The sequence below is a fragment of the Artibeus jamaicensis genome, unplaced genomic scaffold (assembly GCF_021234435.1).
Source record: "Artibeus jamaicensis isolate MK-2021 breed Jamaican fruit bat unplaced genomic scaffold, CSHL_Jam_final contig_548, whole genome shotgun sequence".
In the NCBI taxonomy this organism is placed as follows: Eukaryota; Metazoa; Chordata; class Mammalia; order Chiroptera; family Phyllostomidae; genus Artibeus; species Artibeus jamaicensis.
The window spans coordinates 9,677,246-9,701,421 of record NW_026521883.1 but is presented as its reverse complement, the minus strand read 5'-3'; the positions used below and the strand labels follow the sequence as shown (position 1 = coordinate 9,701,421).

At 43.9% G+C, this 24,176-nt stretch overlaps 2 protein-coding genes and 1 pseudogene across 3 annotated transcripts in view; 1 reads left to right on the top strand and 2 right to left on the bottom strand.

The window, feature by feature from the left end:
- Positions 1-54: 54 nt before the first annotated feature.
- On the bottom strand, positions 55-22,542 carry CIAO2A (cytosolic iron-sulfur assembly component 2A). Of its 2 annotated transcripts, XM_037155769.2 has the most exons (5): positions 22,221-22,541; positions 16,672-16,836; positions 12,101-12,150; positions 3,924-3,969; positions 55-1,554 (listed from the first exon to the last, which is right to left on the bottom strand). In XM_037155769.2, exons 1-5 carry the CDS (start codon positions 22,342-22,344, stop codon positions 1,457-1,459), a joined length of 483 nt encoding a protein of 160 aa, XP_037011664.1. In that variant the 5' UTR covers positions 22,345-22,541; the 3' UTR covers positions 55-1,456. The 2 variants fall into 2 exon arrangements, with proteins under 2 accessions (XP_037011664.1, XP_037011665.1); XM_037155770.2 differs by lacking the exon at positions 3,924-3,969 and having other exon boundaries at positions 1,447-1,554; positions 22,221-22,542.
- LOC128628128 (SWI/SNF-related matrix-associated actin-dependent regulator of chromatin subfamily D member 2-like) lies at positions 4,993-12,090 on the bottom strand (annotated as a pseudogene).
- Positions 22,543-22,744: 202 nt separating the features above from the next.
- SNX1 (sorting nexin 1) overlaps positions 22,745-24,176 on the top strand; it is a 36,369-nt gene continuing 34,937 nt past the window's right edge. The window contains exon 1 of the mRNA XM_037155768.2: positions 22,745-22,774. Coding sequence (XP_037011663.2) covers positions 22,760-22,774 — 15 coding nt within the window. The 5' untranslated portion in view covers positions 22,745-22,759. The remainder of the gene's footprint in view (positions 22,775-24,176) is intronic.

Sequence of the window (24,176 nt, the reverse complement as noted above, 5' to 3'; positions counted from 1 at the left end):
GTAACTTTTATGTTAGTTACTTATTGCCGCACAACAAATCACCCCAAAACTCAGTGGTGTGAACAAATAAACATTTATTATTGCTCACAGCTTCTCTGGGTCAAAAATTAAGGAGTGCCTTAACCAGACAGCACTGGCTCAAGGTCTTGTGAGATTCCAATAAAGATATCGGCCTGATGAGGGCTGGGAAATCGCTTCCAACTGGGACCACTCACAGGATCTGCAAGTTGGTGCTGGCTGTCGGTGGAAGGCTCCAGTTCCTCTCCACTGGAATTCTCCAGAGGGCTGCTCCCACATTCCCCAGACACGGAGGCTGGATTTCCGCAGAACAAGCAACCCAAGAGGTGAAGGTGAAAGCAGCAGCATCTTTTGTGATCTAGCCTCAGAAATCACATACTGTCACCTCTGATTCTTTATTTACTCCCGTCGACCAGCTCTGATTCAGGATGGAAAGAAACTGCAGAAAGGCATGAATACCAGGAATCAAGATAACCAAGGGCCATCATGGAGGCTGCCTACCACTCCCTGTTACTCAAAATGCCCATTATCCCCTAAAACGAACTGGACAAAGTAAGTAAATGAGACTGTAAATGTAGACTTTTAATCAAAACTGCTTTGGGGAATTCTTCATCTTCAAAATGATGTATGTCATCTGGCCGTCTCCACATTTGTTCCTCATCTATAATTGGGTCCAGGACTCTCCTTGAAGGAAGGCAGGGCCTCAGCCTGATTTTAAGGGTTCTTTTTGGTTCTCAGATCTCTGATTCCACAATAATAATAAGAAAATAAACCTTAGTCTTACAGTCGACACTGACATTGAAAATTCAATAAAGCATTCAAAGGTGGCCCTGGCCACTGTGGTTCAGGTGGTTGCAGCGTGTCCAGTAAACCAAGATGTCACGGGTTGGACTGCTGGTCAGAGCACATACCTAGGTTGTGGGTTTGGTACCTGGTCACCTACGAGGGACAACAGATCAATGATTCTCTCTCACACCGATGTGTCTCTCCCTCTTTCTCTCCTGCCCGTCCCCGCTCTCTAAAATCAGTAAGTATGTCCTTGCGTGTGGATTAAAAAAAAAGTATAAGATGTGTCATTACAAAAGTCATCTCTGTTTTATTTATTTTACAGAGTAATGATTTCAATTTAATATATTTGGGCACAGTAAATATTTGACATGAAAAGCAGTTGTATCAGAATGGGCATCAGAAAAATAGCAACTCGTTCTTACACATAACTAGAAAATATTTTTGTCTGATCATTTAAGCGTTATAAATCCTGAGGATGTTATACATTGAACAAACTAAGTACTACCTTATATTAAATCTTGCTTGAAAACCATCCTTTAAAAAATGCTTTGAGGTATAAATCACCTATGTATTAGACATGAGTCTTTTACATTTTACAAAGAGTTTAAACAATCAAACAATTAAAATTCAATGGCTCTTAAAACAGCTATTAGTCAGGTTCAAGGACACACTGTTCCACAATTTCCCGTAGGTTGGGGTTCTCCATTGCAGCTGCCACTCGTTCTTTGTCATTTATCTGCTTGTTGACTGCAAAACACACAGACAAAAGTTAGCAGAATTATGTCAATGTATGGCAATTGACCGTATTTGTCTCAGACTGTTAGAGAATTCAACTCCTTGAGAACTCACAGCTGATTCTAGTTAATTATTCATAAGTTTTGGAAGGGAGACTTAAAGAGAAAAATATCCTCTATAATCCTACGATGCTGCCCAACTATTTTCACTTCTTTTCTTCCAGTCTTTGTCCATATACGTATTTCAATGTTACACTCAGGGTGAATACAATTTTGAATATTGCTCTTTTTACCTCTGAAGCCTATTTTTTAAATTACAGGTTTACTTAACACAGCAAAAATTGTTAAGTGCTCTAAACTATGAAGAAAAAAATAAATTAAAAAAATAAAACAAATTACAAAGACTATGCTACAATGAACACCTTTAAACATATAACCTTTTTGGAAAGATTCTTCAAAGTGGGATTATTAGATCCAAGGATACGAGTGTTTTTGTGGTTTGAATTACATAATTTAATAACTTTCCCATATTTTTTACCAATTTATATTCCCAACAGCAATATGTGAGCCATCATTTTGACAGACATGCCCGGCATTATTTAAAACAAAAACCAAATATACATATACACACACAGAACAGGAGGCGAACACAGTTCTGATTACTGCTGTCATTTGCAATTTCTTGATTTTTCCCATGTTTATTTATTAGTTCTTGTGTAAATTTTTTGTTTATGTCCCTTTCTATTCACCAGTTAACAGAAACTAGTATTTTTTTTTAAACCAGTCTGCATGGATCTTCATAAAATAAAGCTATTGCCCCATATTGGTTGCCTATAATTTGCTAAAAATAATTCTGACAGAAGAGGTCAAAAGAGAGATGTCCACATTCTTTTTTCTTAAAGATTTTTATTTATTTATCTTTAGAGGGGAAGGGAAGGAGAGAGAGGGAGAGAAATATCAGTGTATGGTTGCCTCTCATGTGTCCCCTGCTGGGAACTGGCCTGCAACCCAGGCATGTGCCCTGACTGGGAATCGAACTGCGATACTTTGGTTCACAGGCCCGTGCTCAGTCCACTGAGCTACACCACCCAGGGCAGGATGTCCACATTCTTAATGTAGGCCAACTTTTCGGGGATCCTGCTAAAATGTCACAGTAGAAACCATATAGATTCCTATGTAAAGAAATGCAATTCTTCCTTTTTCTTCCTCCTACAATGCAGACTCCACAAGGACAAGGATGTACGTATCTCAAAGGTCAAACTGTGCCCACACACACAGAACACTCAATAAATACTTCGCAAATAAAAAAATCCTTTAAAACCAGTTATAATATGCTATTATAAAATCCCATAATTAAGTGGTGTTTTAAAAACATAACAAGAGTGGAGTTAGGGTACCTGAACTGTTTTAAATTAAGAGGTAGAAGCCACCCCTTTCTGGGATTTGAATAAATGTAATGTGTGAGGAGTAAAATACTCTACATGTGTGGAACTGTGAAAGCAGGCCGCGGTTTTAGCAGCGCTCCTGACGGTACCTCTGAAGTCTCCCAATTGGACTGTCCTCTGAAAGCAGTGGGCCTCCGTCCCCCTCTGCATCTCCCCTCCGTGTTCGTTCTTCTGTGCATCTGTTCCTGTGTGTTTCTGAGTCACTGTCTTCCTCTGTGTCTGTCTCATTGTTGCTTTTACTCTATTACTATCCCTTTCTTTACCTCCTCTGCTGTTTTCCAACTTCTCAACTTACTAGTGATGAAAGCTAAGCACAACATGCATTTAAGTGAATTTCTCATTATTTGCACTCTATTACTTGTAGGTAAAGTTCTGTCCTGTTTTTAATGTAACACATAGGTTATGTAGAACATTTTGTCTTTTGCTTTTCCCAAACCCCACCCTCTGCTATTTTTAAAAAGCTACTGATTGACTTCTCTTTGTAGCCCTGAGGTCCTTATATAAAGAAGGTTCCCCACTTCCATTTTAATACATTAACCCAGAAAGACAACACCTACCCCAAGAGTCTCTAAAGCTTTACTTGCTAGACCTTTAATTTCAAGTACATAGTTCTCTATCCTGCCACCAAAGAAAAGAACCAAGTCTCTTCAGAGCTTTTAAGTCAAGGTTCCTAGACCTGGATGTTGTTTATAGACACATGACTGCTGGCCTAAACCAAGCGACACCCACAGAGACTAACTCGGATTCCCCCAGGGTCCTACGGAGAAAAGTACTTCCATTAAATGCCTGTGTTGCCACACCTCGAGGAAGAGCTTGTAACTGACTGTGAATTTTTTCTGCAAAAGGCCCAACAGATACTTGGCCGGAGGAATAGCCTGGTGTCCCAGACAAAGTACTACCTGAAGCTGTTTTTAATAATGATCCAGGATTCACTTACTGTCCTCCTCTGTTGAGTGGGTTCCTTCAGAAATGTAGATTTCCAGCTAGAAAGAAAAAATATTAAAAGCAAAACATTTAGAGCATTCCAAGATAAGAAGTGAAGTGGAATGTACAATGGATTCAAGATTCCAGGGATAAAAGTCCAAATCCTATTTCTTCCATCAAAGACGTAGGAACAAGGTCCCCAGACTCTTCTCTGAAACAAAGGCTGAAATGAGTAGGATTCTAAGTTTTGGTCATCTGGGAAAGGTCTGCAGGGGCATTGCATTTTTTAAAATATACACCAATATAATTTTATACAAATAAGATCTCATGTATGTTTCGGTTATGATATCCCTCCTGCACTCTAATTCGTCTTCCCAAATCAAGTAGCTAAACTTGCTTCCTGCCTCACTCCCCAGGAAAGCTACATTAATGATCCAGTGTGACTTCTTCCATACTTTTCTCCATACCCCCATAATCAAACACATTTCACACACACACACACACACACACACACGGATGGACATTCCTTTACTTATTTTACAAAAATGGGATCACGGCATACAGTTTTCAGTATCCTCCTTTTCCCATCCACTTTTACCCCAACAAATCTATCCTCAGCACGACACTGGGAACGCCACTCGTCCTGGTCCCGCCGCACTCACTCCCTCAGATCAGCTACTCCCTACGAACCCAGGCTGTGAGTGGGACCCACGAAATTACCACCAGTCTTGTGGTAAACAAGTCATGCTATATGGTAAAGACATGTTTACTCCTCAGAGAACAATGGAACATATGAACTAATTCTTATATACTTATTTACTATTGAGATAAATGTTTTTCATGAGTGAAAAAAAATCATAGCATATCTATCAGGGCTAAGAGAGACCTTAGAGATCATCTAGTCCCGTCTTTTTTTTTTTTGAGGGGTGTACCACCAACAAACAAGGATTTATGTGGAAATTTCCAAACCTGCCTAAAGTGGCAGTTTCCCAGCCCTAGCCCCAACCTCCTTACCAAGCTCCAAATAGCGACGAGTTCTCCCCGCCTCCCCCACCCCACCCACACCTTGAGCCAAGCCGGGGAACTTGAGCAGCCCCTTCCTCTAGGTTTTAAAGCCCTGGGCCCAAGCACTGGGGTGCAACCCCCTGGCACCCCAGGAGATGAGACGGCCAGAGCCACTTACATAGACTGAGCAAAGAAAATAGAGGAGGAGGCACCAACTGGGCTCCTTGAAAACCCCCAACTTATCCCTTGTACAAAAAGGTGGCTCCTGCATAGAACGGCCTGCTCCCCAAATAGTGTAAATACCCAAAAGAAAGGAAAAAGCCAGCAGCAAGGCTAGGCTAGTAGGCATAGCAAAGAACATTGGTTTAGTAAGGCTAGGAGAAGCCCTGGCTGATGGGTGGCTCGGTGGATTGAGCACTGGCCTGAGAAATGAAAGGCTGCTGGTTCGATTCCCAGTCAGGGCACGTGCCTGGGTTGTGGGCCAGGTCCCCAGTTGAGAGTGTGTGAGAGGCAACCATTCCCTTACACAGCAATATTTCTCTCCCTCTCCGCCTCCCTTCCTTCCCCTTTCACTGGGGGACAGGGGGAATCTAAAAAAAAAAAAAAAATAGAAAGGCTAGGAACAGTGTGAGCTGTGCCCTTCTTCCTTGCCCAGCTCCCCAGAGCCAGCATGGCCACTTGCTTGTCCCAAGGGGATGTCTGTTAAGAAGTAAAGCCAGTAGCCTTTCCTTGTGAAACACCCCCATTACAATGTCAAGGCAGGGCCTCCAGGAGTTCTACTTGGGCCTGCCTGTAGAGGGCAGAGGCATCAGCAGTGAACCCAATTAAAGCCAACATATACAGTAATAAGGGTATAGGGTTCAAGAAATAAGGAATTCTATCAGTACATTTATAAAACCAAAGCTGAGAAGCTGAGAGGCAGAGGATGACAGGAAAAACCACACACCCCCTTCCTGATCCCGAGTGTCTGCAGCCTCAGGTGGTGGTCCCTCCCGGGCTGGGGACAGGATGGCTCCAAAGCTGGGAGAAAAGGAAGGGATCCCTGAACAGTCGGGTCAGGTGAGTTTGCAGCATCTGTCCCAGTTCCTGCCTTCGCTGCTTCACTTTGGCAAAGACAGGCCTTCCCACTGCTTCCTGGGCCCAGGGCTGGTGGTAGAAAACAGCTCATCTCTCCTCCTCAGGATTCTCAATCACATCAGTGATGATACTGAGGCCTCAGAGCTGGGGATGGAGCCACTCCTGGATGAAGTCCTGGGGGTTGGTGCTAAAGCAGAGAATGAAATCCCTTTGGCTCTTCAAATGGTTGATGAACTCAATGGTTTTGGGATCTGGACAACAACGGAGGCAACCTCCTACTGATTGGTGGTAAAGGCCAGAAAATTGCTCATCTGGGTCTTGAGTAGGTCATCCACCTCCACATTAATGTCATAACAGGATGCCTTCTTCTGTCTTCTGGTTGTCAGGGCCCATGCAAATGACATGGTCAATGACAACGGGGTCTGGAGGCAGCAGCAACCCAGCCAGCTTCATGCAAATCTCAGAGAAGTGGAGTTGACCACAACTGAAGATCTGGTGAAGTAACGATGCAGCTGATGAACTCGTGCTCAAGCCTGTCCCTCAGCTGGCTGTATGTGTTGTAAAGCCACAGGGCCTGCATGATGGTGGCCCCCATCTATGTGTGCACTCCCAGCAGCCCCGCCAGTCTGGGGACCAACTTGTACTGGGGAGGCTGATGATTTAGCATGAGCAGGAGGGTGCACTTGATCTTGAGGTCTCCAGGCCATTTCACCTGGAAGCCATCTGTCTCCTGGGTGGTGGGCAAATGCCACTCCACCAGGTGGTTGTCAGGCTCATTGAGCTAAACGATTCCTTGTCTAGCTCAAAGACAAGGCTCTTTAAGAGTGACAAGAACTTCCTCTTCTGTTTGCTAAGGTTGTCCAGGAGTTTGCCTCCACTTGGAATGTCCAAGAAGCCACCTTGTTCCTTGCTGAGGTTACTCCAGGTGTCCCTGCAGTTTCTGCATGGTGCCCTCCCACCTTGCTGGGATTTAACGTATTGGGAATATAGATCCATACCTTTCTTTTCTTTAATAATTTTTATTTACTTTTTAAATTTTCTTATTTATTTATCTTTAGAGGGGAATGGAAGGAGAGAGGGACAGAAATATCAATGTATGGTTGCCTTTCATGAGTCCCCTTGCTGGGAACTGGCCTGCAACCCAGGCATGTGCCCTGACTGAGAATCGAACTGCAATCCTCTGGTTCGCAGGCCAGGGCTCAATCCACTGAGCTACACCAGCAGGGCACCTTTCATTTTTTGTGTTAGAGGCTTTTTGATGACTTCCTGGATCTCCATCCACTTGTGAGCAATGGTCTGATCCAGCTCCCACTCAAAAGCCAAGAGACCCATGTACACCTGAGACTCTGGGACAAGGTCCTGAATTTGCTGAGGAAGAACTTTATCTGCATGTCCCTCCTCTTGCATCCCTGTAGCTGGGTGGGCATTGGGGTTTGGGGCTAGGGCACAAGCAGGCATTATCGGAATGGGTCCATCACGGTGGGTGGCATGCCAGGTCGAAGTGGAGTAGCTGTGCCAAACAGGGGTCCAATCTGCAAGTCAGCCATGGGTATCCAGCTCCCTGGTGACATGTCAGGCCACTGGGAAACATGGGGTGAAAGGAGGTGGCTCTGGGGACCCCACACCTCCAGCTGGCCTTGGGCCCGAGTGCCAGTCCAGGCAGCAGGCCAGGTCTAGCTGTTGGAGGTGCACACCCTAGTCCAGTGTTTTGAAAGACAAAACATCATATAAATTCCTGTAGCTGCATAATACTAACTCTTACTCTAGACAAGGAGATAACAGAGTAATAGATATGAAATCTTCATACTCATTTCCTCTGGTTTACAATTATGCATGACTCATTATTCTGAAAAATGGTATGCAAAGAAGAGTCAAGCATTTACCATGCTATTGCTACATGAACTATACTTCAGGGTAACCAAGCAGTTGGTCTGGTACCTTGCAAGCATAAAAGATTCTAAACTTAAGAGGTTTCTTGTAGCCCTTTTAAGTGGACCTTATTTGGTTTTAAATTTTGGGCACATGAAAAATGCTCAACATTATTAGCCATTAGACATATGCAAATCAACACCTCGATGAGATATCACTTTAATGCAGTAGGATAGCTGCAACGAAAAAAAGAAGTGCTGACGAGGACATGGGAAATCAGAGCTCTCATTCAATGCCGGGAAATGTAAAACGGTGGAACAGCTGTGGGAAACAGTCTGGCAGTCCCCCAGAAGGTTAAACACAGACAGAAACTACTCAAGTGACCATCAACTGACAAACGATAAATAAAATATGGTATATCCACACAATGGAACAGTAGAAGGCCATAAAAAGGAATGAAATACTGATACATATTACGACATGGATAAATTGTGAAAATATTATTCTACGAGAAAGAAGCCGGTCGAAGCTACAAATTGGATGACTCCATTAAAACAAAACGTCCAGACCAGGCAAATCTAGAGGGACAAAAAGTAGGTTAGTGGTTGCCGAGGAATGGAGGAGGGTGTGGAGAAGTGGAGAGTGACTGTTTGATAACAGGATTTCTTATTGGGAATGATGAAAATGTTCCAAAATTAATAGTACAGGGAGCCATGGCCCTGCCAGGGCCCAAACTCCAGCATCAGACAGTAGCAGCGGCAGCAGCAAGAGGATGTGCCAGACTGGGACCACTGCCAAAAATCATTAAGGTAGAACTAAAGCTAGGCACCCAGTCAGGATGGTGGCCTGGGTAAAAATGGCTCACACCTGTGTGCAACCACATCAAAATTAAATTATAGAACAACCATCACTCAGAACTATCAGAAATCAAGTTGAATGGAAGTCTGACAACTATGAAATTAAAGAAATCACACCTATCCAGACTGGCAGGAGGGGCAGAGACACAGAATGGGATGATCTCATATCCACATGTGGTGGATAACAATTTGAGAGAGAGATCTTGGGAGCGAGGACCCCCAGCCCAGGGTTCCAGTGTCAGGAAGGTAAGTCCCCATAACTTCTGGCTGCAAAAACCAGAAGTGGGGATTGAGTCAGTGAAAGAAACTGTGGAATCCCAGGCAATTCCCCTGATAGAACCCACACATGGACTTTTTCAGACTCACTCCCTCTGAGCTCCAGCACCAGGATGGCAGCTTGAAAGGCAACAGTGGCACACAGGAAGGGACTGAAGTGTCTGGTGGCAAGGCAAGAACTGCAGGACAGTTTTCTCCCAGACAGAAAGGCAGGCGGAAGCCATTCTCCCTTTTCTGAGCCTTCCCCCACACAGAGCCAGAGAGAGCAGGGTGATGCCGTAACTGAGACTCCATCAACTTGGCTAAAACTGTTTGCCCTGCCTCGGAGATCCTGAGACCACATCCACCCAACTTACAAGCCCACTCAAACCGTTAACCAGGACTTATCCTTATGAATGGTGGGTCTTGGCTTATGCTTCACAACTTCCTAAGCCCTTTCAAATAAGCAACAGCTGGCCTCAATGAGCCCCAAGAGCCCTGTACCTCTTGCTAAGCAGCCTCAGGCCTGTCATTAGCAGCAGCCAGCGAGGATTCACATCTTGGCTTCACCTGGGAATCTCCAAGCCCAGCACAAGTAGCAGCCATCTCAGATTGCTTTACAGTTGAGGCAAGGCAGCCTGGGCAAAACACAGATGGGAGCTAACTTTGGCCTGCGCCACCCAGGAAATCCGAGTCTAAACACCCAGTGGACAGCTACAGACCACATTGGAGCACCATGACCCTGCCCCTGCACAGCTGACCCTCTACAGAGGGCAAAGTTTGATGGTCAGTGGTCACAGCTAATCCTTGCTGCTGACTGGTCTGAGTAAATCTCTTCCATTGACCTGCCATCAGCAACCAAGGCTTGACTATAATAGAAGGGTGTGATCAGCCTACGCAAAGGGCACACCTTGAGTACCCAGCTTGGGTGATAGGGGAAGCTGTGCCACTGGACACTACAGGACACCTACTACATTAGGCCACACTAACAAGACGATAAGTCATAGCAGCTCCACCTAATACACAGAAACAAACACAGGGAGGCTGCCAAAATGAGGAAACAAAGAAACACGGCCTAAATGAAAGAACAGATAAAATCTCTAGAAAAAGAACTAAACAGAACAGAGATAAGCAATCTGTCAGATGTACAGTTCAAAACTCTGGTTACAAGGATGCTGAAGGAACTTAATGAGGATCCCAGAGGCATAAAAAAGATCCAGTCTACACTCCATCAGAGGCTACACTCATTGAAATAAAGCACAATTTACAGGGAAACAGCAATAGAGTGGGTGAAGCTGAGAATCAAATCAATGATTTGGAACATAAGTCAGCAAAACACAACCAAACAAAACAAGAAGAAGAATCCAAATAGGTGAGGATAGTGTAAGCAACCTCTGGGACAACTTCGAGCATTCCAAAATTCACAACATAGGGGTGCAGAAGGAGAAGAAAAAGAGCAAGAAATTGGAAATCTATATTTGAAATAATAATGAGAGAAAACTTTCCTAATTTGGCGACGGAAACAGACATGCCTATGCAGGAAGCACAGAGCCCCGAACAAGGTGGATGCAGGCCAAGAGGAAACAGAGACCTGACCAGATCACTGAGGAGGGTTAGGGAGGGGCCGCAGGAGGTTACCCGAGGGAATGGTAAACAGTCTAGGGCTAGATTGGCTGATAAGCTGAAAGACTCCAGAGCCCCAGGAAGGAATTAGGGCCCAGAAGATTTAAAATAAAAAGAGAGCAGAGATGGGTGCTTGGACTCTTCTTCCTCAGAGATGCCTGGGCGATCATGCTGCAGCTGCCTGCATTTCCCAAAGGATGGTATTTTGGACGGATTTGGGATGGGAGAAGAAACTCCAGGCACAGCCTAGGACGGGGCTGGTCTGGCAGAGGGTGGCAGGGTTATTTTCTTTGGCTGTTCTAGAGGGAATGGGCTCTGAGGCAGGAGCCTGCCAATCTTCCAAAATTGTGTGGCTTTTGTACCTTATGTTGCTTTGTTTGTAAACTAATCTTATAGAAGATAATTATAAACTAACAGGGGAATGACAGGAGAACAGAGTGATTAAAGCTGTTAATTAATTAAAGAGTTAAAGAGTTTAACCTTAATTGATAGGCTTACGTGATTGAAGCTGTAAGTGACTAATGTATGTGGAAAGCTATTATTCCAAAATTGTGTTGTTTTTGAATAAAGACTCCTTTTCTTCATACCAAACCTTTTTCTCTGGAATTCTGCCCAGAGGGTGGTGGCGGGCAGCAGGACTCCACTTGCTGTTTGGTAACAAAGACACATCATAATTAAAATGCCAAAGGTTAAAGATAAAAGCACCAAGAGAAACCAGTTAGTTACCAACAGGGGAGCACCATAAGGCTGCCAGCTGATTTCTCAAAAGAAATTTTGCAGGGTAGAAGGGATTGGCAAGAAATATTCAAAGTCGGGAAAAGCAGGGACCTACAGCCAAGACTGCTCTACCCAACAAAGATATCATTTAGAATATGAGGGCAGATAAAGAGCTTCCCAGACAAAAAAGAAAAAAAAAACTAAAGGAGTTCATCATCACCAAACAATTATATGAAATGATAAAAGGATTTATTTAAGAAAAATAAGAAGATAAAAACTATCAACGATAAAATGGCAATAAATATGTATCTACCAACAAGTGACTCTAAGAAACAAACTAAGCAAACAAGAAGAACAGGGACAGAACCATGGGTTTGGAAAGCATTTTGATGGTTGCCAGATGGGAGGGGGGTGTGAGAATGGGTGAGGAGGTGAGGGGACTAAGAAGTACAAATATGTAGTTACAGAATAGCCGTGGGGATGTAAAGTATAGGAAATGGAGTAGCCAAAGAACCTACACACATGACCCGTGGACATGAACAATGGTGTGGGGATTGCTGAGGGAGTGGGGGGTGCTGGGTGGAGGGGGGGCAAAGGGAGAAAAATCAGAACTGTAATAGTATAATCAATAAACTATAATGTAAAAGGAAACAAAATTAATAGTAGTGATTCTGTGCAATGCAGTGAATATGCTAAAAACTACTGTACATTTTGAGTAGGTGAAGTGTATAATTTCTATGAAATCTCAACAAAACCTTTATAAAACAACAAAAAACATTTTCCTTACCTTATGTTTAAATGGTAAACACCGCTGAAGTTTTACTCTTAAGCACAGTCCTGTGAAGGAAAAAAAAAAGCCCCAATTATCCCTTTTTATTGGGTCTTGAAAAGCACACAGCTAATACAGTAGCTGAAAACAGCTTTGGCTCAATCCACTGCAGGTCTCCTTTGAGCCTTACAGCACGGCAGCACTCTGATATAGATACAGCCTGACAGCCCTGGCTGGTGTTGCTCAGTGGATTGAGCGCTGGTCACCAGTTTGATTCCTAGTCAGGGCACGTGCTGGGTTGCAGGACAGTTTCCTGGTTGGGCACATGTGAGAGGCAACCAACTGATGTTTTTCTCCCTTCCTTTCTCCCTCCCTTCCCCTTTCGCTGAAAATAAATAAAATCTTTGTCCTGCCTGGTATGGCTCAGTGGATAGAGGGCCAGCCAGTGAACCAAAGGGTTGCTGGTTCAGTTCTCGGTCAGGGCCCATGTCTAGGTTGTGGACCAGGTCCCCACTGGTATTTCTCTCCCTCTCTTTCTCCTCACTCTCCTTTCCCCTCTCTCTAAAAATAAATAAAATCTCTTAAAAAAGAGAGAGCGAAAGATTAAGTAACTTGCACTAAAAAATTTTCATTTTGTAAAATAGATTTTGATTTTAAATATTGATTATATTTATTACAGTTGTCCTATTTCCCCTCTTCATTCCCCTCCACCCTGCACACCCCTTCCCCACCATTCCCCCCTTTCATTTATGTCCATGTGTCACAAGTTCTTTAGATTCTAGATTTCCCCTGCTATTCTTGCCCTCCCCCTGTCTATTTTCTATCTACTGTCTATGCTACTTATTCTCTGTACCTTCTCCCCCCTTCTCCTCCTCCCACTCCCCTGTTGCTAACTCTCCATGTGATCTCCATTTCTATGGTTTTGCTCCTGATCTAGCTGTCCTCTTAATTTGCTTTTGTTTTAGGTGTGGCTGTTAATAACTATGAGTTTGCTGTCCTTTCACTGTTCATCTTTTTTATCTTCTTTTTCTTAGATAAGTCCCTTTAACATTTCATACAATAAGGGCTTGGTGATGATGGACTCCTTGAATTTGATCTTATCTGAGAAGCACTTTATCTGCCCTTCCATTCTAAATGAAAGCTTTGCTGGTAGAGCAATCTTGGTTGTAGGTCTTTGGATTTCATGACTTGGAATACTTCTTTCCAGCCCCTTCTTGCCTGTAAGGTCTCTTTTGAGAAATCAGCTGACAGTCTGATGGGAACTCCTTTGTAGGTGACTGTCCCCTTATTTCTTGCTGCTTCTAGGATTCTCTCCTTCATTTTAATCTTGGCTAATGTAATTATGATGTGCCTTGGTGTGTTCCTTCTTGGGTCCAGCTTCTTTGGTACTCTCTGAGCTTCCTGGATTTCCTGGAAGTCTATTGCCTTTGCCAGATTGGGGAAGTTCTCCTTTATTATTTGTTCAAGTAACTTTTCCACATGTCGCTCTTCCTCTTCCCTCTTCTGGTACCCCTATAATTCAGATGTTGGAATGTTTAAATATGTCCTGAAGGTTCCTAAGCCTCTCCTCATTTTTTTGAATTGTTTCTTCACTCTTTTATGTTTGGTCATATTTTTCTTCCTTCTGGTCCACTCCCTTGATCTGAGTCCCAGTTTCCTTTCCATCACATTGGTTTCCTGAGCATTTCCCTTCATTTCAATTAGTTTAGCCTTCATATGTTCCTCTAATTTGTGACTAAAATCAACCAGTTCTGTGAGCATCCTGATCACCAATGTTTTAAACTGTGCATCTGATAGGTTGGGTATCTCTTGGTCGCTTAGAAGTATTGGCTCTGGGGCTTTGAGTTCTTTCTGAGCCATAATGTTTTTGTCTGTTCTCCCCTGTTATGTATGAGGGGAGGAGCCTTAGGTGTTCATCAGGGTGGGACAACCCCAGTAGCTGGGTTGTGATGCTATGTGTGGGAGCAGGGTCAGAGAGGGGCAATGGCATTTGTTCCACTCTCCCAGATTTTGGTTCCCTTTGCTGCTTCCCACAAGCAAACTGGGCCCCCCTGGTGCCAGCCCCCTGGTGTGTGGGTCTGTGCACCCTCCAGGACCCTGTGGGTCTCTCCAACAAACTCTCTGTGAGCCTGGGAGCTTCTCCCAGCACCTCAACCACGAAAGTTTTTCCAATTGGTGCTTTTAGGCTTTAATTCCCGTCACTGGGGCCCTAGCCTGTGCGGACTGTCTCACTGCTCGCTCCTTCACCTGGTTTATCTGTGCGCAAATGTGTGACTGCAGTCAGCCAGCCGCCAGCGCCTTCACAGGGTCCGCCCGTTGCCACCCCACGCCTGGGATCTGCCAACCGCAGCCTGCACTCTTGAGTCAATCCGGCAGGTTTTTTCCTGCCCAACCCCACTCCACCAGCTACTGACTCCGCCCCTCTTACCGGTCTGGCTGAAGGGTTCTTTGTTGTCGGACTTCCATATAGTTCAATTTTCTGTGTTTTGGTTGTGTTTTTGTTACTAAAATTTTGTTGTCTTTAAACTTGGTTGTGTGAGGAGGCACAGTGTTTCCACCTACGCCTCCATCTTGGCCGGAAGTCAACATTTTCATTTTTTAAAAGACTTTATTTACTTTTAGAAAGAGGGGAAGGGAGGAAGAAAGAGAGAGAAACATTGATGTGTGAGATACGTCAATTTGTTGCCTCTTGTATGCCCCAACTAGGGACCTGGCCAGCAACCCAGGCCTATGCCCAGACTGGGAATCGAAACTGCCACCTTTCAGTTTGCAGGCTGACACTCAATCCACTGAGCCACACCAGCGAGGGCTCAAAATATTTTAAGACATCTCCTTCATATCAGGATAGTAGCAGTACTTTCAATATCTGTTGATTCAGAATTTGTCCAATAACAAAAAATAATTATGAGTTCAACAATGCTTTTTCTACTACTGGAATTTTAATAACCACAATAGTATCTATGTTTTAACCATCCTTCAAGATAAGATGTAGCCCATAGGCTGGAAGCCACTAACAGAGGAATCCCAGGTCAACAAGTGAGAGGAGAAACACACAAATCACAACAGTAGAAATAATAATAAAATATTTACCCATTCAACCCATTTTATAAACTTGTCTGTTTTTAAATAGGCAATATATTCCCGTGCTTCAAAAACTTAAAAATACAGGGAGGGGGCAAAAGTAGGTTTACAGTTGTTCATGTGGAAAATAATACAATAATTAATAAATAATAATACAAGAATAAGCTGTGTTTCATGTACTCACCACTGTAAACCTACTTTTGCCCCATCTTATATAAAAAGATACACGTGAAAGTCTCCCTCCCATCCTGTCCTCCATCTGACCAGTTCCCACTGCTACTGCTACCCGTCCCCAACCACAGCTCTTCATTTTCTTAGGCATTCTTTCTGCACATGCAACCAAGTACAAATGCACATTTTTGCCTTTTTTACACAAGTGTAACAACAGCATAACTGCTTTTACTTCCTAATATTATATTAAAGAGATGTTCCCAGGTACGCACATGGACAGCACATCTACTCTTTTTTATTGCTGCATAGTATTCCAGTGTTAATAAACACACCATCACTGATTATTTAATCAATCTGCTACTGATGAACAGATTTGGTTTGAAATAAAATTCCTTTATCTTCTTTAAAACGTAAATAATAGGTAGACACCTATACACATCTATTGTATATCTTACTGCTAACTAATCTAAAATATTACAAATGCAACCTCTCCAATAGAAAACCACTTCAAAAAATACCCTCTCACCGGACGTCTGCCCAAACTACACAGATGCTTCTCCTTAAAAGGAGAAGACAGTGATGGCAGTAGTGCTAGTCTGACAGTGCCCATTTCAAGCTCCAAAACTAAGAGATGGCCTACACCCACTCTCCACCAGCTGTACGCATGCGCACCTAAGAGAAGTAGCACCTAGAGGAGAAACACATTTGGAGTCAGGTGGTCTGGGTTTCAGTCTCAGCTCCACCACTCCTTGGCTACATGATCCTGAGCTTAAACTCTCAACCTCCAATTCTTCATCTATAAAATGAAGATAATACAACATTAACTCTCTCATAGGCTAACTGTGATGACTACAGAAGATGGACACAGTCGTCCCTCACTGTCCAATATACACCAAAATCCACAGATGCTCATGCCCATTATATTAAAATGGCCTGGTGTTTGCATATAACCTATGAACACCCTCCCGTTTACTTTCAATCATCTCTAGATTACTTATAATACCTAGTACAACGTAAATGCTATGTAAATAGTGGTTATACTGTATTGTTTAGGGAATAATGACAAGAGAGAAGTCTGTACATATTGAGTACTGATGCAACCACCTTAGGCCTAGCTATGTAGTACATCTCAGAACAACGTCATTTTTTCTTTCCCAAATGTTTTTGATCCCTGGTTAGGTGAACCCGCCATTGCAGAACCCACAGATATGAGCCGAATGTACATGAAAATACTCTGTAAACCATGAAGTTGTGATACATGATGCTAATTGCTATTCTGGGTCAGTATCAGCTAGAATAATTGAGAATTAAACATATAACTGTACATAAAACCTTACCAATAAGAGTTGCCAAAGAGCAATGAGGTACTGTTGGCGTGAACCTGATAATAACCAGATAGTCCTCTTCGTTTATCTCCTGAACCTCCACACAGCTCTCCGTTACCACCTCCAGTTCTTCCAGAGTATTGGGCTTCTCTGGGTCCCGGATAGTTCGAATCAAATCTGAAGAATCGAGACAGGCACGGTAAAAACACAAATATTCGAAATAAGATGATTTTGCCAGCCCTAATTAAAATGTATACTCTTCTTTGCATTTAAGCAAAGACTGGAGAAACTCACCAGATTTCTCACAAGATTCCCCACTAGTAGTTTCCTCTTGAGAAAAGTGTTTTCTTAGATTATTATTAGAAGATATCCAGTGTCTTGGATTCAACATTGTAGGGAGGACGTAAGAACAGGGAAAGTGTCCTACAAGCTCATAAGGAAGCACTAACTTTTAGCTTATGAGACTGTAATATCAGGACTTACGGAAGTGGAATCTGAATCAGGCCTTTGAGAACGGGTAACATTTTAATATTCGACATTTAAGGTGAAAGAAAGTAAAGAACCAGAAATTTAGTTTGCCTGGAACCCAGCATAAATGAAGACGATGTGAGAGTTTGGGCCAAACCACCAAGCACAGGATGTCCTCAAGAGGTTTTTTTCTTTCTTTTTAAAATATTTATTTACTTTAAGAGAGATGGGAAGGGAAGGAGAAAGAGAGGAAGAGAAACATCAGTGTGTGCTTGCCTCTCACGTGCCCCCTGCTGGGTGTACAGCTTGAGCTGCAACCCAGGCATGTGCCCTAACTGGGAATTGAACCGGCAACCCTTTGGTTCGCAGGCTGCTCAATCTGTTGAGCCACACCAGGGCCCAGCCAGGGCTCAAGAGATTCTGAACAAGGGAGTGACATGGCCACCATTACACTGTCAAATGGTAACTCACGCACCAGCTGATGGACAAGAACTAAAGAGCAGGGCCAAGGAGAGCAGCTGAAAAAGTTGGGCCTAAAACAGGCACCTAATGATGGTAACAGAGAGAGACAGAGGAAGAAGTAATTTCTGAGGCAAAATCAACAGAATTTATTTGATTCCCAGTCAGGGCACATGCCTGGATTGCAGACCATATGCCCAGTGTGGGGTGTGCTAGAGGCAACCACACATTGATGTTTCACTCCCTCTCTTCCCCTCTCTATTCCCCCATCTCTCTAAAATAAATAATATCTTTTAAAAAGGTAACAGAATTTGACAACTGATTAAAAGTAAAAAAGAAGGAAAGGGAAAAAACGGAACATGACTCAGATTTTAAGTGTAAGTGTCTGGGAGAACCCTGATAGCATTGAAATAACAGAACACAGGAATGAATTTGAGTGAGGGCTATGGCAAATGATTTTAATTGTATACATAATGATTTTGCTGAAGGAACAAACCAATGGTACATTCCAGCAAACAATGAACCACGACATAAGGTTAAGAGAGCACCAAGGCTAGAGTAGTTGTTGAACCTATGAGACTCACAAGGAAGACTGAGAACAGTAGTTTTCAATCTTGGCTGAACAACAGAATCACCAGGAAACCCTTAAAAAAACAAAAAGCGGGACTTCTAGTCAAGATGGCAATGTAGGTAAACACCATTTGCCTCCTTGCACAACTATATCAAAGTTACAACTAAACTATACAACAACCGTAATTCTGAACCATCAGAAATAGAGCTGAACAGAAGTCCTACTACTACAGAATCAAAGAAGAAACCACATCAAGACTTGTAGGGGGTGGAGATGCAGAACAGGCTGTTCCCACACCCATGTGTGGCAGATAAAAATTGGGAGAGATATCTCAGGAGTAAAGGGTCCCAGCCCCATACCAGGCCCCCCAGCCCAGGGTTCCAGAACCAGGAAGATAAGTCCCCATAACTCCTGGCTGTGAAAACCAGTGAGGATTGAGGCTGTGGAAGATAGAAACTGCTGGAATCTCGGGCAGTTCCTCTTAAAAGGCCCATGCACCAACTTATTCAGACTCACTCCATCTGAGCTCCAGCTTGGGGGGGGCAGATTGAAAGGCATCAGAGACATACTGGGAGAAACTGAAGTGTCCAGCATCAGGACGAGAGCTGGGGGGGAGGGCAGCTTTCTCCCAGACAGAAGGGCTGGCAGAGGCCATTGTTCCTTTCCTGAGCCCTCCCCCAGAGAGCCACAGAGCCTGCAGGGCCATATCTGAGATTCCATCAACCTGGCTCACTCTGTTTTCTTGACAGTAGTGATACTGCCTGCCCCACCCAAGTTGTTGTCATCAGCATTTCCACATGAATGGCTTGTTCTGGCCCATGCTGCAGATTTTCCTAATTTCTCTCAGCAAGCAGCCTCTGTCTTCAGTGAGCCCTATACTTCCTGCTAAGTTACCCCAGGCCCAGGACCAGCAGCACTAGTCCTTGGCCTGCTTGGGCACCTCCAAGCCCAGCATGCGTAACAGCCATCTGCAGATCGCTTTGTAGCTTGTGTTGTGTGACCCTGGAGAGAACACAGGCAGTGGCTGACCTTGGATGTGAAAACAGCAATCAAGGCCCAACTACCACAAGAGGGTGTACACAGACCACATGGAGGGTGCACTTTGATTACCCAACTTGGGTAAAAGGGGAGGCTGTGCCACTGGACCCTAGAGAACACCTAGTACATTAGGCTACCCTACCAAACCTGGAGACGTAGGAGTTCTACCTAATACAGAGAAATACAGGGAGGATGTCAAAATGAGGAAACAAAGAAACATGGCCCAAATGGAAGAACAGATCAAAACTCCAGAGAAAGAAGTAAACAAAATGGAGATAAACAATCTACCAGATGCAGCGTTCAAAACACTGGTTATAATGATGCTCAAGGAACTTAGCGAGGACCTCAAAAGCATAAAAAAGATCCAGGCAGAAATGAAAGCTACACTAATTGATATAAATAACAATTTACCAGGAAACAACAGTAGAGTGGATGAAACCAAAAATCAAATCAGCAATTTGGAATATAAGGAAGCAAAAATATCTACTCAGAACATCAAGAAGAAAAAAAAAAGAGTTCAAAAAAAAAATGAGGATAGTGCAAGGAGCCTCTGGGACAACTTCAAGCATTCCAACATTCACATCACGAGGGTGCCAGAAAGAGATGAGAGAAAGAAATTGGAAACCTATTTGAAAAAATAATAACAGAAAATTTCCCTAACTTGGTGATGGAAATAGCCATATAAGTCCAGGAAGCGCAGAGTCCCAAACAAGATAAACCCAAAGAGGCCCACGCCAAAACACATCATAATTAGAATACCAAAGGCTAAAGGTAAAGAATCTGAAGAGCAGCAAGAGAAAAGCAGTTAGTTTCTCTAACAGAGGAATTCCCATAAAACTGTCAGCTGATTTCTCAAAAGAAACTTTGTAGGCTAGAAGGGAATGGCAAGAAACATTCAACGTGATGGAAAGCAAAGACCTACAACCAAGATTACTCTACCCAGCAAAGTTATCATTTGGAATTGAAGGACAGACAAGAGCTTCCCAGATAAGAAAAAGATAAAGTTCGTCATCACCAAACCATTATTACATGAAATGTTAAAAAGTCTTTTTAAGATAAAAAATATAAACAATAAATGCCAATAAATACGTATCTATCAACAATGAATCTAAAAAACAAAATAAACAAGAAGAACAGAAACAGAATCACAGACACAGAGAACGTTTTGATGGTTGTCAGATGGCAGGGGATGGGGATGGGAAACGAGCAAAAAAGAAGAAGGGATTAAGAAGTACGAATAGGTAGTTACAGAATAGTCATGGGGATGTTAAGTACAGCATAGGGAATAGAGTGGCGAAAGGACATATATGCATGACCCATGGACATGGATAACGGTGTGGGCACTGACTGAGGGAGTGGGGGCCGGCCAGAGGGGAGCACAAGGGTAAAGACTGGGACAACTGTAATAGCATAAACGATAAAATATAACTAAAAAATAATTTAAAAATGAACAAAAACTAATTTCTGAGTCCTACTCCCAGACTGTCTGATTTAACTGATTTGTCATATGGCCTGGGCATTGAGACTTTAAGAGACCCAAAGACAGATCTGTGAAAAGCACCTAATTTAGGCATCAGAAGAAGGAAGAAAAACACAAAGAAGGGAAGACAGGGTTAGTTAATAACATTGACCTCGTTGTAAGTTTGAAGACAACATCATCTCTCTCTCTCTCCCAAAGTTGTACCCCATGGGCCTTGCTGCCACTAGAAGCCATAGCTAGAGGCCTGACAGGACAACGTGTCCATCTACATGTCCAACGTGTCCTCCACTTTGTGGAGGTCATTCCACTCATATTGATCATCTGGCTGGGACTGATTAGGTTCTGCCTCTGGCACAGAGAGGTAAACTAGATCAGCTTCAAAGGTCTTTTCCATCCCTGGCTTCCTTCTCCTGGCCTATAATTCTTATCTGTATTACATTTGTATTCTTAAGGTTATGTTTTTCTTTCTCAGCAGAAACCTCTGAACGTTAGTTAGCTACTCCTTTTCAGTTTGCAAAGACAGTACTCTCTGGTGTGACTCAGTGGGAGGAGCACCGGCCTGAAAAATGAAAGGTCTGGGGTTCCATTCCCCATCAGGGCACCTGCCTGGGTTGTGAACCAGGCCCCCCACTGAGGGTGTGGGAGAGGCAACCAATCAACGTTTCTCTCGCACATTGATGTCTCTGTCCCTCTCCTCTTTCCTCCCTTCCCTTATCTCTAAAAAAAATAAAATAAAAAATTTAAAAAGCAATCCTAAAAGGAGAGTCATAAGGTAACTAACTGTGAAGAGGGAGAAAATGCACTAAGTTTGGAATCAGGAGACATGGACCTCAGTTTTTTCCTTACTGGCAGTGTGACATCCAGCTAGTTGTGTAACCATTCTAGACCTTTGTTTTCTCATCTATACAATGAAGATGGTCCCAGGGATTAAAAAGAACATTGTGGTGGTGGTGGTGGTGGTGTGTGTTTGTGTGTCTGTTTGGTTGTTTTGTTTGTTTGTTTTTTGCACTCTAGGCTTAGCTGTGTTAAGGAACTGTAAGTTCGAGGTCCAGCTATGAGGAGACTATCTTATCCTCTTCTTTCAGGGATCCCTGCCTATTGCTTTTGCAGAAGAAAGTGGCTGTGACCTTGGGCCAGTCCCCGACTCGACAGTCACTACAGCAGTGCTCTCAACGGTGACAGGAGGTGCACGTGTCCAGGGACAGAAAAAAAAAAAGAGGCTCAAAAAGTGCAACCAAGTCAGCTTTGCTTCCTAACCTAACCAAGCACCCTAGACGCCAGCTCCGCCACTAGGAAGTAGGGCAGACGAGGAAAAGGAGCGTTTAAAACTTCCCGACTTGGCTCGCCCCGGTTTTAGGAAAAGCCTCGGTCCTACCACGATTCACACTGCCGCGTGACTTAAGACCCCCCAAAGAGAACGCTTCCCACGCTCCCGACGAAATCCAGCAAAAACTAGAGTCGCCACTCCCAGCCCTCAAGTGAGGTCTTCGTTACCCCCGACCTCCACGTATAACTCCAAATACTACCCTAAGTAAAATTAATTACCATAAACCTCTAGCGCTTTCTCTTCCATGATCCGGGGCTGCCGGGCAGTTCCCCGCTCAAAGAGGCCGGAGAGCCACAGGACTCTGCTCAACGTCCTGGAGAGCAGTCCAGACACCCGCTCCATCCTCGCGTTCCGCCATCCCTGGCGATTGTCCCACCCGAGCCACCGTCTTACAGCAGCTGGCCCTGCGATTTATCAACTTCCTGGTCTCCAAAGGGGCCAAGACAAGGTTTAAGGTTCGGGGGAGCAGAGAATAGGCGGATCTGGACGCAGTAGCGCGGGGAACCCAGGGAAGGGCGCCGCAAGGACCACAAACCCCAGCATGCTTTGCTCCGTTTCTACGGGACTAGAACTTTAAAAAACAAAATTGCTCGTGACACGTGAGGCGCGCTGCCTAATGGGTCAAATGGGACGTTTTCTTCGGAAGACAGCTGTATTCTGGGACATGTAGTCTCCCCCGGGCAAGGGAGGTGGGTAGGGTGTAACGGTCTATTACTCACCACCGATTGCCTCACTCAGCGCCCTCTATAAACTAAAGATGAATCCTGATGAGGTAGGGGAAAATAGACCTTGATTTCTCATCCTCGAGGAGCTTGTGCACGAAGATTCCTGTTATTTCTCCGAAGGAGAAGTTTCCACCCAAAGTTTTTACTTCCTTAGTTAGGCCGGAAGTGAGTTTTCGTTATTAAAATGGGATGTCTTGGGAGCCCAGCAAAGAATGATTAGGCGTGGATGGGGGGAAGGGAGGGCTTTTTGGTTTTCTAGTCTCGTAGGGGTTTAGGCCAGCACAATTCCCCACTACAGGCCGAATATTTCTGCCAATCGCTTTGAATAAAAAGGAGAGCTTTCCTTGCTGTGTCCACTGCATCCAATAGTGACATTCAAGATCACTATCCTAAAGTGAATGCCATAAGTCCCCTAGTGTTTCGTGGCTGTGGTGAATCCCAGTAACACGATTGATGATGTTAATTTTATCCATTCATCCCTCCAATCAAATCGCAAACATTTACTGGGTATCTAATTTGCCGGACTTGATCTATAGGTACCAAGGCAGAGCCCCTGCCTTGAGGAGCTAACATCTGTGAGGGAGCCAACCCTGTTGTTGAGGAATTTGCAGTTAGAAACAAACAACCTTTGTCAAAGGCGATGCCAAGTTTTTTCTAACCTCTACTGAAAAGTCAGGATTATCTCTCAGAATTATCTCCTGATAAGCTATCCCATTTATTTTATCTATCTGATTTAGACTTTAGGCTCACCAGACAGCCTGTGAATAGTTTAGGTCCCAAGAAAATTTTCTTCAGAGTTTAATTTCCCCGCCTTCTGTTCCACTTTACTTACTCCACAGCGATTGAGGTGATCCTTGCAACCAAATTTAGGGCACTGAGGTTTCACTTCCTGTGTGAGGCCTCCTGACTTTAACAAATAGAATCGATCATCTCTTTTACTCGGCTGGCACAGCAGATTATAGCACTGTATTTACATGTCAATTTACATGTCATATTACATGCGCCTGTCTCCCTCAAGCGCCTAGAGGGCCAGGAACTTCTTTATTTCTTCTTTATTTATCTCAGATGCAGAGCAGGGTGCCAGGCACACAGTAGTAGATGCTCAACATGTATTTCTTGAGTGAATTAACTAATGTTCAAAGAAGCAACGGCGAGACTTTACTGCAATCTGTTCAGAGACCTCAGTCAAACATATTTACTGAAGCTCTATAAGGGCACTGTGCTTGGCATGGGTAGGTGGTGTGCAGAGGTCTCCAGACTCCTTTTTGCTCAAATGATATCTTAAGGGGCCTGTTAAGCACTATGCTGAGCACAAAGTGCCCTGGCAGCCTGAGCAGCCTCTAGCTCCTCCTTTTCTGCCCCTTTGACCTCTTGATTAAGATCTTGGAATTAGGATCCAGGGCTCAGATTTGCTAGGCAGGAGCCTGGAGCCAGCCCCGCCCCACCCCC